At 37.1% G+C, this 16,959-nt stretch overlaps 1 protein-coding gene across 18 annotated transcripts in view; it reads right to left on the reverse strand.

Moving 5' to 3' along the window:
* The window catches only part of CTNND2 (catenin delta 2), a 650,551-nt gene that overhangs the window by 164,788 nt on the left and 468,804 nt on the right, over positions 1 to 16,959 (reverse strand). For all 18 annotated transcript variants that reach the window (XM_071804478.1, XM_071804466.1, XM_071804465.1 and 15 more), the window contains one exon: positions 12,305 to 12,437. In XM_071804478.1, the coding sequence (XP_071660579.1) occupies positions 12,305 to 12,437 (133 nt within the window). The remainder of the gene's footprint in view (positions 1 to 12,304; positions 12,438 to 16,959) is intronic.

Here is a 16,959-nt window from a genome sequence, read left to right on the forward strand (position 1 = left end):
CAAAGGCATCATGACACTGTGAGTAGGCATAATTTAAATAAATTCAACCACTGGTATGTGTACAATGTTCTGCTTTAAGTTAAATAAGGATTGTTCCCTGTGTGCTGAAATGCCATGCATGAGGAGGAAAGGGTTCTTTGTTCTGTGTCCATAGAAATCGGATAGGTGTTTGGAGGAATGGTTGTGCAACACATGAGGACACACAGCATGGAGTCAATGCTCAGGTTTTCTTCTGGGAGTGGATATTCTATTTCTGTTATCAAGTATAGATTTGTTTTTCCCTGTGTCTCTTAAGTGACTTCTTTAGATCCTGCGATCAATGTGTGGGGTTGACAGAGACTTGGAATACAAGTTCTGAACAGGAGGAGACTCAAAATCATGTTCTAAAATTACCCTGAAAAGGTATGAATAAATGTGCTGCTTTCTCAGTCAGTAAACCTTAATGTATTCTGGACTGTGACACATTTTGTTTTTCACGCTTGGTAGGAAGGACATGTCTATTATAAATCAAGGTTTTAGCATGATTTTATTTTTTACCAAAAAGATCTCTGGCTAGGCATAAGTTACCTACACAAGTAAAGCAGTTTACCTTAATACTCTTAAAAACCATTAAATTTGTAGGCCAATGCAAACATTCTATTCTGAATCTAAACATTAAGCATCAGTGGGATCATCCAAATAGCACTCCTAACCACAGGCGTAGCGCTGACCTAATGTGCTTGCCTGCCTGTGAAGGTATCAGAAAAGCAATTTTCAATCCCATTATTAAAAGCAATATCTCCTCAAATGAACAGATTGGAATTGACCTGCATTAACAAAGCTTCTCAGGTTTTGAATCACTGGGGGTATAAACTAACACCAAGGAACACACACAAACTAGGAAAAAATAGCCACAAGCAGAAGACTTTCTAAGGTATTAGAATTACTTGATTTTAATTTGGACGTTTTGCTTTTCACAACAGTCAAAAAGGTGAAATACTAAAGAAGGCACAGCAGTGTTCATTTTGTAAATAATGCAGTGGTAATATTAATTTAGGATGCAAAGACATTGGGCATTACTCAAGCACTCCTCTAGTACTGTCTGAAGTTAAATGAAAAGTGACAATCAAAGTCAAGTGTTTGGATCATTTACTTTCAGGTATTTAAAAAGAATTAAGCATCTATTTGAGAATGAAGTATTACATTTATTATTGGCGAAGAAAAATCAACATATTTACTTTGCCTAAGAACATCCTGGTATTCCTATAACCAGAGTCCTAGTGAAGTTAAACAAAATGCAGAAAATTCAACATTTTTTCATGTAAAGAGAAAGTAATTTTTTTTGATGAATGCAGTTAGTCAGTACTTCAAATATTCTAACAGAGGACTTAATAATTTAGTGTTAGAGGAAAATTTCTGAAGCTGTAGTCAATCGTATTCAGTTAAGCATGTTATTATTCGGATTTACTCGATGTGAACACAAATGCAGTCTTGAAACAAGGTGGTCACCAATAAGACCACAGAAAAGTCCTTTTTTTTATATTCTTTCAGTCAGTTAAGTCCAAACAACAGAACAACTCTATCTGATTTTCAGCTCTACCTGGAAATTCAAAAAGATCCTTTTTTCTATGCTTGTGGTAGGTATCTCAGTTTGCCTCACAGACTAAACAACACACCACTTCTCAGATTAAAAACACATTTACAATTTATTACATCAAGCATCATACTGCCCCCTGATGACCTCTGCTCCCATAACATTCTCTTGAAACAGTAGGTATTCTTTCCTTATAACTGATGTATTATCCTCCAAAGAATCTCTTATTCACATGAGAATGTTCTGTTTAAAGGTAAAATATTTGGAGGGCCAGTTCCTGCCTCAAAAGCTAATGAATGCATCCTCACAACATCCCTCTTTGGCAGGAAATTTTGCTAACAGAAACTCAGGCACATAAAATTAAATTATTTGCCTACGGTCAGAAAGGCAGGCTGTGGCACAGCTTTGGCTATGAGTTGTAATTTAAGAGTTTCAGTGCAAAGCCGCAGTGCAGAATCTTTCCTCCATCTCCCCATGAACGTATTATAAATGTAGCAAAACTCAGCACAAGTAAACCTGCCTCATATCTAATGCACTTTGTAGTGCCCACAGTTCAATATGCAAAATTATACATATATATATATATGTATACATATGTAAGTATTATAATAAGTGTGTGTGTATACATATATATAATTGTATTGGTTTGAACTTCTTTTTCCCATTTGTCTAGCTCAGGTTCTCTTTGCTTTCAAAATCCACAACTTTCTTCTGTTTTTTTTTTTTTTTTTCCTAAATCTCCTATAGTCTTTGAGCATATCCTATATCCTGTACTCCTGCACTTCACCCAGGCCACATGTAACACAGACTTCCAGGAGGCCCCAGCAATGTTCTCTGTTATCTTCTCTATTGTTTTGCTTACTCTTAACCTTCCATTTGCTTACTGAACTGCCAAAAAGCCTCAAATGACACTTTCCAAAAGCTGCCCAACATAACTCAAGACCTCACTTTTTCAACCAGCAGAATACAGAAAAAGCATATAGAAATGACGATCAAGCAAAATAAAAGTCACCAAAATACCATCAAAAGTAGTGCCACTGCACTGCAAACTTGAGTTGCAGCAATTTTTCACTTGATCCTGGACATGAGAATAGTGAAAAGAAAAAAGAAAAAAACAAAAACAAAATCCAAACAGACCTCATCCTGAACCCCATAATACTTGTGTGTGTGGAGTAAAGAGTGTGTCCCTTTCTTTGGGGTCCTCCTTGGTTAACCATGTGCCCACAGTCTGTCGAGTGAAGCCACCAGCCAGACCCAGTAGTCCTGCTGGTGCTGGTGGGCAACACCCCCACCTGTTCTTCAGCAACTGCCGTAGCAGCAACAGTTCAAGCATAAGGGCCTGATTCGGATCTATTGTGTAATTTATGATTTTGCATGTACTATTTCTTTATATATGTTAACTGATGGTTACAGTGGGTGTTACAATCCCTACTTTTTATACAGATGAGCACGCAGGAACAAATAAAATATCTTTGTGAAACTAATAAACCTTGTCATATTCCAGATAACTTTCAAGCCATATCTCACAGATATAACACATCGCTGTATCTACCTGGACCAAGGTCTCTACAAGACACCAACCTTAGAAATGTCAGCCATTTATCAGTAAGTAGTACTTTTCCAGGATGAGGGGAAGGAAAGGATCTGGCCCATGACCAGTAAAAAATATACAAAACTTCAGAATTTCAAAATGGACATGTTTTTAATATCTTGGGTTTATGATTGTTTTGTTTTGTTTTGTTTTTCTTTTCCTACTTACGTGATATTATACCAGTGCAGATTCTAGAAGAGCAGGACTGACTTCAGCAGCATCGCTATAAATTGACTCTGAGATTACATTAAGGACACTCTGGTGCAAATGACTTCAAATATTTTTTCTGGATAGACAGGTAGGCATTTTGATTTTAGAGCCTTAGGTGTCCTTTTGCCTCTACAAACCTGTGCCTTCTGTTGCAACCACTCTTGGTAGCTTAGTAACAGCTGTGGCTTTGTATTTTCAACACAGCTTATGGTCTTTACCTTGGCTCTTTCATTGGAATGGCCTTTTTATCAGGACTATGGTTCACCTTATTGAAATAATTTTTCTGCCAGCTTTTCTACAGATATGTTGAGAAAGCATCAAATTACAGATATTGATATCAATCTAGGTTATTTTATTTCTATGTATAGTGTGCAAAGTCTTACTGTGGCTTCCTGGGTGACAAGAACAGTAATAAAAAGATATGCTCTACAATAGGAGACTAATCCTCAGCATTCATAAGTCAGCTTAATAAATCACAGAAGCAATTGGCAGAAGAGTTATGAATAGGAAGAAATCCATGGCATATATACTAGAATGTTATATTGCTTGAAAAAGTTGCAAATATATTTATTGCCCATTCAAAATGTGGGAACATCATATTACTTACGTCAAATGACACTGTCTTTCAGTGTGGATTACCTTTCCTTCCCTACCACCTAATATTTTCAAATGCAAAATGCAAAGCTTTTACAAATGTTTTAATACAACGGGGCCATTTTTTCCCTCAGATCAGTGAAGAGAGATTCACGACAGTGCAACATTCTTACTGCATCTGCTGCGTGCCACAGAAAGTTGTACAAAGGCATCAATCTTGCGGACATAATTCTGATTTTTTTTCCTCTCCTAACTGCATGAAAAACATTATCAACAGATGCTCACATCTGAATTTTCTGGCTAATTGAATTTATAATCTAAAATTCTCTTCTGTGTGGTTACCCATTCAGAGGCAAACTCTGGCTGCTCAAAGCTGAAAAAGATAAAACCTTCAGCCACTATTCTCATTTCCTGCAAGGAAGATGCTGTAGGAGCAAATGTGAAACCCAGATAAATAGGAGATGCAGACAGGTTTTGTTTAAGGCCTCACTCACTCCCTTCAGCCCACAAGAAGACAAGAGCCAAGCCCCTAAACAGTAGTAAAAGAGGGGTCAGGCTCAGTATCCCAAAGATGTTGTTCATAATTAAAAGCCTGATTTTGGCTTGCTTTGGTTCTAAATAATCATTGCTGATTATCCATTAGCACCATAGAAAAAAATGTATCTTAAAGAGGAACTTGTGAGAAGAATGTGCAAAACTTTGTCCATTTGGCTAATCCCTGAAGAGGGAATAACTAGGGGGAAGAGAAACACAAAAGCAGTGTTGTAAAGCAGTGTGTGTGGTAAAAACAGAGACAGATATTCTCAATATTAACCCCACTATTTTGCAAAATAATACTGTTTTCAGTCACTGTAAATTTAGTTGATTCAGTCTCTTTGTGAGATGAGAATGTTAGAAAATGACTGAAAACAACAGGAAGGCGGGAAGCAAAAAGTCTAATTTTTACTTATCTGGCATTAACTCAGAAAAAAATAACCACAACTAGATGTTCAATTATACTTATGAAATCATATACTCTTGTTTATTTATTTCTGAAATGATATCACTCTACAGAACTGATACATTGCCACTTTATTGGGCTGATACTTTATTTCTACTTGAGGCTATTTTTCAAAAGAAACAATTTCGAAATGTGAATGCAATAAACCCAAAGCATTAATCAAGATCCTTAGCAGAGCAGAGGAGTAAAATACAGTGGCCCTTGCAATCTGTCACTAGTTTGCTGTGCAGTCTTCAGTTAACACCCCAACTCGTCAATTTCTGCTTATAACTGAATGTTATCCCAGTGGGGTTTGTCATTAATTCATTTATTTAACAATTGTAATATTTTCCTAATCTTACATCAAGTAAAATATGCGCCAGGTGCATAGTAAATCATTATTATAATTCAGGCAAGGTATTCTGACAATGAAATCAAGAACAACCATGGTTAAATGACCCCAGAGGGACCTCAAAGTGTAAAATACCAGAATACTACAGAAAGCACAGATTGTGGGGACACAGCATTGCACTCAATGACATGCATTAATACTCAGTCTTAATAAATGTAAAGACTGTGCCCAAAAAAAAAGATGTGCGCTCTATCGTCAGAAGAGATAAATGTCATAAAACGATAGTGCACAAATTAGACGGTGAAACAATGGAGAGGTGCACTCAGAAATGCTTTTGAAGGCAATATGATCAGGTTAAGATTTAATTCCCTGATAGAAGATGGGCTTTTATGCTTTTTTTTAAAACAAGAAAAAAGAAAAAAGGTGAAAGTTAAAAGGTCTAAAACAAAGTGAAAAGGCATAATAAGGTGTACCATTTTCTAGTTAGCCATGTTTCCAGAATTTATGAGTGAATTAAAGACAATTTATTAGCAAGAAAACTGATTGAAATATTCTGATAAATATTATTTAGTAACAGCATTGGGCTCTATGTTGGGAGAGATTAGTGAATGGAAGTGTGGTTTTTTACTCTGAATATTCTAAATAATAAAGTTTTAAGACTATTAAGAGTGTAAGTGGTCTTTACAAGAGCGTTAACACAGATTATTGTGTTAATACCAATGCAGCCATTTCTGTCTCATCTGTTTTACTTAGTATTAAGCAGAGAAAATGTTCAGTCACAGGATTGTATTACAGGCCATGAGTTGGTGCTTCTTTGCTTCACACAATTCAGACTAAATGAGGAGAGAGGGTATCACAGAAACAGCATAAAGGGACCTCTAAAGCAGAGTTGTTAGACACTACAAGCTAGTGCTGTAGTTACTGAAACGCTGTCAAATATACTCTCTTGCACCTATCAATAGAGAAGTGCAGGAATCATTGTTTTACTCAGGAGAAACAGACTGTTTAAATCTGCCTTCCTTAACACAGAAATACATCTCAAGCCACTGACTGCTGGAATAACTAAAATGGAAGGGAGCAGAGAGATTACAAGAGGTTACATAGGTCTGAAGATGGGATCTAATGGGGCTGATTGTTTCTTTTTTAAGCAGTAAGAGCAGAAAACAAAGGTTGGTTTCAAAAAGTCTTCTCTAGGAAGAAGGTGAGACAAACCATAGTATATTGGAGTGATGAATTCTTAACTACGGGAAAAACTGGTAGAAGAGATTGTATTTAAAAGGGACTGTTTGACGGAAGTGAATAAGACTGCCCAGGATGCTGGGGACATTGATCCAAGTGATCTTGCATGCAGTAATATAACACAGGTAAGCAAAAGCATGAACATATCATTGCTTATTTTTGGAATCTGATGCAGGCAAGAGCCCCTTCATATAAACAACCAGTATTAAAATAGCAAATTCCTTGCAAAGCCATGTAGGGAAATTACTCAAACTGTGAAATTTTATCCATACAGATGTTTAACATATCAAAATTATGGTTACCAAAGTACTGATAAAATGTTTATAACTGAACAGTACACTTTATCTAAAAGTATGCAATTATTGCCTGCACTAAAATGCACTCTCAACAAGTGTTTTAGATTCTCTCTGCAATTTTTACATTACTCTTCAGTATCACCTATGAGACACTTCTCTCATTTAAATACCTTGTCTACATCATCTTGCAGGCAGAGATAAAAGGAGTTTACATAAGGTCTCTAATGGAAAATGGACAGCATCACCACTGGACAAGTCAAATTCCAGTCTTTTTAACTGAAGAGATTTTCGAGGAAAAAGAAAGAGAAAAGAGGAAGGCTATGGGAAGGCGGATGCAAAACTATGATTTTTCCGCAATCACGTAGGAGAAGAAAGAGATTCTGTTTTCTCTGGGACCGTTTACAGAAACAGAGAGGAATCTTGCAGAACACTGTAGAAACAAAATCAAGATACCCTTCAAGGATGATAAGAGCACTTCCAACCCTGCTTCTGGATCCTTCAAATGTTATGAAGAATTCTGTCAGCATTAGCCAGCAGGTCTAAAAGCAACATCATGGGCTGTTTCTCCATCACACTGTACTAAATGTAAGTATTCCTTGGGAGAAAGCCATGCTAGAAACAGGCGTGTATGTATCTTTGACTATCACAGATCCAGCAGTGCTATGGATGACATCAAAATTACTACAATTCACAGCAATTATGTGAATTATAATGAAGATAAACGAGAAATTAATATAGTCTGTGCATGCTGCCTGAAATGTGAAAGAGTGGCAGTACCTTGTTGAAAAGGTTCTGGGTACACTCTGAAGAACCCACAGAAGAAGATACAGAAATGCCTTAAGTTTAATGACCAAACAAATCTGAATGATAGTTCTGAGCAAGTTGGGAAAATAAATGCTTTCACCGTGCAATCACTCACGTTTGAGAACTCCATGCAATGACATCTGGACTGATACTTTTCTTCTGAAGGGAGTATATGGGAATGCTCCCCAAGACAATGTAGAAACTGTCCAATCCAATGACATTTATCAAGGAGGCAAGCAAAGGCTTCAGTCAGGACAGTTCAGCAGTTACTGGTCTTTTGTTTGGCATCTTTGCACAATTCTGCTGCAATGAGAACCTCAAGTACTGTGGCTTTAATGGCAAAAATTAATTTCTTAGCTTGCAGAAAGGAGTTATTGGTGCCAAAAACCCTGAGTGACCTGTTACATCTTTGCAGCTGATGGCAGGCTGCCATTTTCTATGAGAGTAAAATGGTGTTGGCGTGTGAAACTGCACAACTCAATCCTTTTATACGGTGACCTCATACAAAGGAGTAAGTTGTCATTATAGGAAGAATGAATCCTGTGTTTAACAGAATGTGCTCTTTTAAAGAAATGTTCTCTGCTGACTACCTTAAAATGCTGCTACTTTTTCTATATCCTCTGACTGTTCCGTCTTGGCATCGAGGACCAGCTGCTCTGGCTGTGCTCACAATCTCACCATTGTTGGTGTAAGAGCCCTCTCCTAAGGAGAAAATGTCACCTGAAAGGACTTCTTGCACTCTTCTGCCTGATCAACTTTTCATTTGCCTCTGAACACCTGATCAAAACTTCTTGCCTTCTTTCCTTCTGCCTTTTATTTGCATTCTTCCCTGAAGACTAGCCTACATAATTAATCACAAAACTGAATTTCAGAATTATTATGCCTAACTGTAATGGGCTACTGATAATCTTTACAACCTTTAGCCTTCTGCCTCTTTATATCCCCTTTTATGTATGTGAGATCTTCAGCTTGTACCGATCACTGTTAAACAAGAGATGAAAAATTTAACTATTAGACATGAACAAAAATTATCCAATTTCTTCAACTCCATTCCAATATCTGTTGCATCACCTAAGCATCAAGCACAGGAAATAAGGGCAGAGAATCAGAAGTGCTACTGACAGCAGATGTAGTGCCTGTCTTGCAGTCAGCAACACTTAAGGAAACTCAGAAGTAGAACTTGTGGAAAACTTTCAGGTAAGAGCAGCAGTCAAAATCATACTTTTGCGTAAAGACTAGCACTGAACAGTTTTGAGTAGCACAGAAACAGCAGCATCTTCCAGAAACAAACCCACCATATTTATCTATGGTCAGTGTTTATCGTGTTTACATATAGCTGAACTGGTATGTTTGGGGCTGGAAGGGAAAAACTAAAAATTCTACCAGAATTATAAAATCTAATTCACTCCAGAAGTTTCTTGGTGAAGAAGTAAATGACTTCTGATACCTCACTAGCCAGCCTGGAGCATCTTCACATAAGCAGTTAACATCTTTGTTTGAAAGACCTTTAAGTTAGAGAAAGGCATTTCCAGATCTCCTTGGTCTGAGAGAATTCCTACATGTATGACTGAGCCGGGTGTTTATGCTTATGTAGCAATAAAACTACATTTAGAGTGATGTCATCAAATTCAGATGTATGACTGTGATCAACATGTGTTTTAGAAATAACATGTACCATAAAGAACATAGTCATGAAGGGAAAAAGACCTCTCATTTCCCTAGCCATAATTGAAATGTTTTTGAATTAATTTATTTTTCACAATTGTCTTCTATAGAGTATTTCCACTTCCTTTTCTTGGGAGAAACAGGAAGCAAGGGATAGTGTTCCACAATTCAGCCAGAGAAATTAAAATATTTCAGAAGAGAAAAACATAATGGTAAAACAACAAAAAAAAATGTTAGGAATCTAAGAAATGCATATAGTCATAGCTACTATTTTGTATTTCTATCTATATTTTAGTTGACATTGTTCTACTCTGATTGAATATGAAGGCCTTTGCATAAATTTTCTCCTCATGTACTTGGTAAGACAAATTCCACTAATCTCTTATGAGAGCAGGAGAAGTTTACCGCTATAAAAAACCAAAACTAGATGACTGAAGGAATGGTCAGCTTCAGAGGACAGATCATGACTCACCTTTTTGGTGGGCAATTCAGTATAAATTGTACTTAAAATAATAAAAAAAGTATTTCAGGACAGTTATTTCCAGACACTCTGAATAAAATAGGCATTAATTGCAGTGTGACAATTTGATGCTCATTAGTGATAAAGGTAAACGAATATTCCTTTATCTTCTGTCAGATAACTCCAGAGTTGGAACTTTAACAACTGCATTACATTTCAAATTCAATACAACCAGTAAGTAAACGAAATTGTTGCATGATAGTATTAATTTTGTGTGTGTGTGCATGTTCAAGTGCATGTTACACATTAACACTTAACAAATTATTTAGTGAATTCAATTTGCTTTTTCCTCAGTGCCTGTCAGGCCTACAAAATATCAGCTGTTTTCTTAAATTACATGTCCCTATGTTTGTGCTTTCCCTGGGGTTTGAAAGACCACCAAGGCAGTTTTCTTTCTTTAGACACATCCTTAACAGTGAGTACGTGAGTTGTTCCGGGTAGATTTAACAAGTTCCTCCAGCTGGGCATAAGCCTAGTAAGAATCTGGGATATCTGCTGTGATATCAACAGGATGTTGAACTCCTCACAGAAAATGTTCCTCAAGAAATTCTTACTCAGTGGAGAGCTCAAGCAGACCCTAAGCACAGTACTGAGCCCTTTGGGTAGATCCTGATTCTAAAACCACAGAAGCTGTTTAAGTGCTCGGCTGAATCATGGCTTAAACACAACAGGACTTATCATTAAATGCTATAGGTTGGTATATAGATAGATACAGATAGAGATAAAATCGTTTGCTAGCATTGGACGCTTTAGCCTAAAAAGCTTCACAAAGCATTGGCAAAGCATACAGTACATCTAATTTTTTCTTAGAAAAATCCACAGTACCAGAAGTTTGAAAGTATATTCTCAGGTGGACTGTTTAAAAAAAGGACATGCATTTTGGCTTATTTCTAGAGGTACTTTACATATTCTGGAGTGAAGTTATATCAAAACCCTGAATAGCAACAAATTAATGAGGAAATCCTAGTTTTATCTGTTATCCTTTTTCAGAGAGGCTCAGAGAGCTGCCTAGTGCTTTGTTTTATATACTTACCTTCCTGTTTTCAGCTCATGAGCCTGAAGCATACAAAGGCTGATGTCCTAGTGGGATGGGCTAGATCAACAACAATCAATCTTCTTTTTCCCTAAATGGTTAGCAACGGAAATCAAACCATCTTCTTTCAAATGTGATAGCTACCTAAGGGCTCTCGATCTATGGCTGACACGAAGAGGGACAAAATGTACAACGAATAAATTGCTCTAATCATTGAACTACCTTTCTCAGAGATGAATCAATTCTTTTAATGGAAAACTAATTTGCGAATAAGGATGAGAAAAGAGTATTAGGAGAGTGTGCAGTTAAAACTTTCAGGAATACCTGTAAGAGAGTCCGCTTTTTTAGTGCAGAAACATTCTTCATTTTAAAATACATGTAAATATTTTTTAAACTAATATTTCTAAGATGTTTGTGGTGATGTACGCTACCAGTGCAGCTCTGCCGGTGCCAGGAGACCACATACTTGTTCACTCAGGAATTTCCTCAGCATGAAAAATCCCAGAGGGAGAGCTGCTATAGCTGGATAGACTCACAGAGCACTATGTGCTGAGGGTGAGGACAATGAAGCACTAACAAGCCAGCCACACTGCACAGTTCTGACAAATAAGCAATAGCAGATCTTGATCTCAGTTTACCTTTACATGCCAGGCTAAAAGATGCCAGTACAGGCACAGATTTATGTGCACACCACATGTCCCTGATTAGCAGTTATCTCTGAGAGGTCCAGGGGAGGCAGCTGGGGCTGGTAACAGCTTCACTCATTCAATTTTAATTGACTGCTGTCTGTTTCTCAGATCCCTTAGAACTGCCTGCCTTCTGTTTCAACTTGTGCCAAAAGCTGAACTGGTCCCATTAACCACAGGGAAAAAGCAAGCAAGAAGTACCGATCAGCTACAGGTACAGAACAAAATCTGTATTGCTCTTTGAATTACAGTTTAGACACAATGTGTACTGAATTTCAAGATCATAGACCAACGATCACAGTTCAAGCTGAAAACCCAGTGAAATTAAACTCTATTTACACAATTATACATTAAAGCAGGCTTTGATTCAAAACCCTTTTACTCAATTTTCATCTTCTGTGTTAGTATTTAGTGCCCAAACCTCTTTCTTTGAAAATCCTAAGGAAATGCCCATACACTTCAGTGAGATCAAGACTTTACCACTAGCTGTTTGTTGAACAACTATTGATACAATGTTCAAATGATATGAAATCAATCAAAATATTCAAAACCAAACAAAAAAATGAGTGACAATAATATTTTATGAATTTTTTACTTTCTCTAATGGCAACAAATAACTGAAGTGAAAGCTTGTATAAAATGGGTCTAGACATACTATATATACATGAGTTCTCTTGTAACACTTTTTAACCTACATATAATAATCGGTGATGATAAATGGGAGACAGCATCACTGCTGAAAGGAAGGTTTATAACTCTTACCTCTGCTTTTATTTTATTGTCTCCAAAACAGAGGTGTTGTAAGTAGGCTGCAGCATTAGACTGTACTGAGGGAAACTGATGCTGCAACATCTGTATAACTTCTGGAAGCTCTGGATCTCGCCATCCGAACTCTCTGTGTGAAAAGAAACAATAAAGATTCATCAAAAATTCTATTATTAGTGGATAAATGTGGCAACAGTTGGGCCAACAAAGAAGATCGATGTGTCTAAGAAAAATCTTGAATTTTTTCCCATTATTTTCAAAACAAACATTAAATCAAATATGAAGCTATTTTTCATTTTAAACTGTACTTCTCTATAAAGAAAAAAAAATAAAAGATTATATAAAGTATAATTAGAGTAAATAACTTTATGGAATTAGATCTCTAACTGCTAAAGTTTCTACATAAAAATGGCTATATGAAATCTTAATACAAGAAATTAAAGTCAATACATGCTCCTAACATTATACTATCTCTATTAAAATTAAAATACAGAGGCTAGAATCACAACTACAAATGGTTTGCTGTGAAATGCCAGTTTGGCTAAAAGTCTTTTATTTGATGTAAATCACTATCTTATATAGAAAGCAATGACCTTTTTTGTCTTTTGATTTCTTTCTTCCAGATGGGGTCCATGCTCAGTGTAAAGCTATTATAACAATTGTGACCCTGCTTGAGCAGGGGGGTTGGACCAGATGACTCCTGGAGGTCTCTTCTATCCTCAGCCCTGCTGTGATTCTGTAATTTTACAATTATGCAACATGCACTTATACATCGGATTACTTTTAAATCTTCATTCACACTACTCAATCTAAAACAGCCGGGCAAATACAAAGACTCGATCTTTGCACTCTTCTTTAATCCTTCTAAGCATGAAACACAATTAGCATCAAATGAAACACCATTAGCATCAAGTGAAACAACTCAGTCCAACTGTGTTAAACAAGTCCCAGCAGGTATTCTGCAGCTTCCAGAACTGAACTTAAAATCAATCTGTCACTTCAGATAATTTTTCCCCTCCGTGTTCAGTGGTAAAATCATTCATGAAAATGGCTTTGTACTCTGTGACCCAAGAGCCAGAGATGCACACAGCTATTCTGCATGAGATACTTAATTCTCACATTCCTTTTCCCTAAGAGCCAATTTTTTGTGCTGTACAAATATTTTCACCACCTTCCATCTAATGCTGCACGCACAAAGTAACAGAGGGAAATGAGGGGAAAAAGGAGACCTGTGAAAGAGTTTGTAGGTTCTGTGCTACAGTTACCATGACCACCTGAGAGTTCATTGCCAAACTGATTCAAAAGAGCTGTCACAAAGTCCAGCTATAATATTTGAAAAAAATGTTCCTAATCATTAGTTTCCTTCCCAAATTATAGGGATTCTGCTGCAGTGAGGCCAAGCATATGTCACTGGGGGAATTCACCTGTTTTCGAGTAATGGTCACAGCAGCTCTGCAGTCTGTCTCGAGTAAAATCAGGCATCTCACGCTTCAACAGTTCTCCAGGACATTTCATTGAAATAAGGCTCATTTTACAATAATAATGAATTACTATAAAGCAGACGTATTGTCTCTTCTCTCCTCATATGGGATGTTTGCCAAATTGGGAGTTGTCATTAGAGCTGTATCTTTATGAAGATCCAGAGTATAAATAGGAGATGCAAAAAAAACACTCCCAGAATTTCATCAGCTATTTCTCTTCTGACAAAACAGATGTTAACTTGTGAATACTAAATTTCATATTAAGCGTTTAAGAAACCATGAAGATGTAATAATAAATCGCAGATGGATTATTCCAATGAATCTTGAGATGATATAGACTGTTGGAAGGCTTTTACAAGAGGCCTTTTGCATATGTTCAGAAAGATCTTAACATTGAACTGATAATTTGAAAACTCACGACAACATTTTAAACGGTATCAGGGAAGGCTAGAAACTTTGGCAGCTGAAGATGGCAAACACTACATTTTCTGTGTATATCAGCTTACTATGACTCTATCAACATACGTAAAGGAAGTGATTCTTTGGTTAAGCAGTTATTTCTGCTTAAGAATGGGTAGTTCAATTCCATAAACAAACAATAAATTGATAGAAACAATGTTATTTGCTGTGTTAGCTTCCTCTTGTACTTGCTTTCTTACAGTTAACCACACTGACACGTTAACAGGTTCTTCAAACACATTACACCCACCTCTGATATACATGACTCTCAGACAACCAAAGACATATTCCAGAAAATATTTTTAAATAAAATAAAAATATAATTTTAAAACCCTTAAGCCACCAACCTTACTGAGGACAAATTAATTATCCTAGCCTCACTTCTAATTCATTCTAATTTTCAATCCTAGATACCAAGTGTAGGTGTTGGTATTTTGGGGAAAATACAAAGTACCAGAAGAAAACAGCTTGTATGACAAGACAAGGGGGAACATTTGAAATGAGTTGTTCTACACCAAATAACTATACTTCAAAGTGTTGGAACTTCTATCACCAAATTCTCTAATGGAATTTTCTGCTTCATAATATACGTATTATTACCAAAAAGCCCATTGTGTGCAGTAGTACACCATGGACTTGGACAACCAGCTCTGGTTCTTCTTCCACTTGTCCTGGAATCCAGGCCAGAAGAAAATGGTCCCTACATCAAAGGTACAGTTAGCTGCTCTGATGATCCTTCAGTCTTTACATGGTATTTACATACAAAAATAAGGCTGTCCCTGCTTTGCCCCTTTATCTCCCGAAAGAAAAGTTAGCAAAGAAGTGACGTGTGAATACTTGTTGGAAATGGTTGTGTGCACACTGGACATTTAAGTAGAAAATCAGTTCAGAAAAGAAACTGAGTACTGAGTTTGTCATGTAAGCAGTTTTAGGAGAGGTAATGAAGAAAGCAGGAAAACAAAGTTTAAAATTTAGCCCCAGTATGCACTACCATTTCAAGCAGATGGTCTCTAAGATTATATTTTTAGTAATTTCTAAATGAAATACAGTAGCTATATAAAACAAACAAAAACTTCTGTCAACAGTTAAGGCTTCTTGAATAACCGTGATAATTTTAGCAGCCTTCAGGGCATGAAGGACTAGTTTCCAGGGATATAAATTTTTCATTTGTTTTAAACAAGTGTTTTATAAGTGGCAGGGGAGGCGAGGGGGGAAAGTAAGCTAGAGAAAGAAAGTGGTGTTTGGAGGGTTTTTTGGCTCTATTAACATCTCCTTGAAAAATTAAAATATTGTTTGTTTGTTTGGGTTTTTTTTTTAATTTGGCTTAATTATGAAAAGATAGGAAGGCTACTCAACGAAGTCAACTGGCAGAGATCTTGAGAAGGGAAGAGGGCTAGAATTTCTTGATGACAAAGGCACAAAACTGTCTGGAACATTTTGCATAGATGTGGGGGAACTCTCTGGCCACGGCTTCAAGCTTACCTATAGGACAAAAAATACATATTAAAATAGAGAACCAAGCAAAAAAAAAGTAATAAAAAAGTCCCAGACTACTAGAGAATGAAGGTATGCTGTAGAATTCAAGAGCTTGAATAAAATGGGTTGCATCCTGGAAAGGTAATTGAAATTAGATAGCAAAATATTTTTTATTGCCTGCCAACAAAAAGCAGTAGGAGGGTCAGTACCTGATGAGGATAAGGGTCATAATAAAGAAAGGAAGAAGGATGATGAAAACCGCATCTACCTTCATTTCTGTGAAATTGGCAACACACTAGGATCCAATCCCTAGTAAAACTATAAAGTAGAATTAAGCTGTAGTGAATATCCTAAATAAACACTAGCTAACCCTGTGTCCTTTATTAACATCCCCATACTTCAAAAATCTGAGGGAGGCAATCCACACAGATGGTGAAACAAGCCAGAAGGCTGGAGTAAATCTGAGGAGGTGCATGGCATGCAATTTTTGAGACTGCTAACAAAGTATCTGTGCAGTTGATCGAAAAATGAAGAGCAAGCTAGTATCTGCACATTCAAGATCTTCTGCTACTGCCTGTGCTCCCCTTGGAATACCGACACTAAGCTGGCTCAGATCAGCTAAAGGCTTCTGGTGGTGGTGTGGGTTTTTCCACTAGACAATCACAGCTGTGCAAGGACTTCACAGCTTTGGCTGGAAAGCCGCATCTGCTGTGCACTCCAAATATTTCACCAGGTTGTATAAGCGCACTGTTCCTAAGAGGTGTTCTCATCTGAGGAGACTGACCAAAGCATGCCAAGGGGTTCCACCTTCTTTCTTTAATGGCAACTGTCTCCAGGAATGTAGAATTGATCTCATACTGAATTCTGCAGAAGGTTTTAGCCTGAAGTTGTGACTAAGGCAGATGTTTCATGGATTACAGCCATCTACTGTTCCAGGGGTGGAAGAGGACCCAAAGGGGAACACTGAGTTACATGTAAGTTGGCGGTACGTGTGCCTAGACTATCACAATAGGCTATGTTTCATCTGTGAATGACTGAAGAGAATCATCAAGGAGCTGGACATGAGACACAACAACTCTGAAACTGAGCTGGAGTACCAAGAAATCCAGGCTGACTTGGGTACAGCAAGTATCGAATCGAAACCAATTCCTGCTCCTGCTGTTTTAAGAGAGATTGTTAGTAACACAGCTGAGTGCACTGGCTACATGACATCACTTAAACGTGCTACTGAAAATA

The sequence above is a fragment of the Patagioenas fasciata genome, chromosome 2, assembly GCF_037038585.1.
Source record: "Patagioenas fasciata isolate bPatFas1 chromosome 2, bPatFas1.hap1, whole genome shotgun sequence".
Taxonomy (NCBI): domain Eukaryota; kingdom Metazoa; phylum Chordata; class Aves; order Columbiformes; family Columbidae; genus Patagioenas; species Patagioenas fasciata.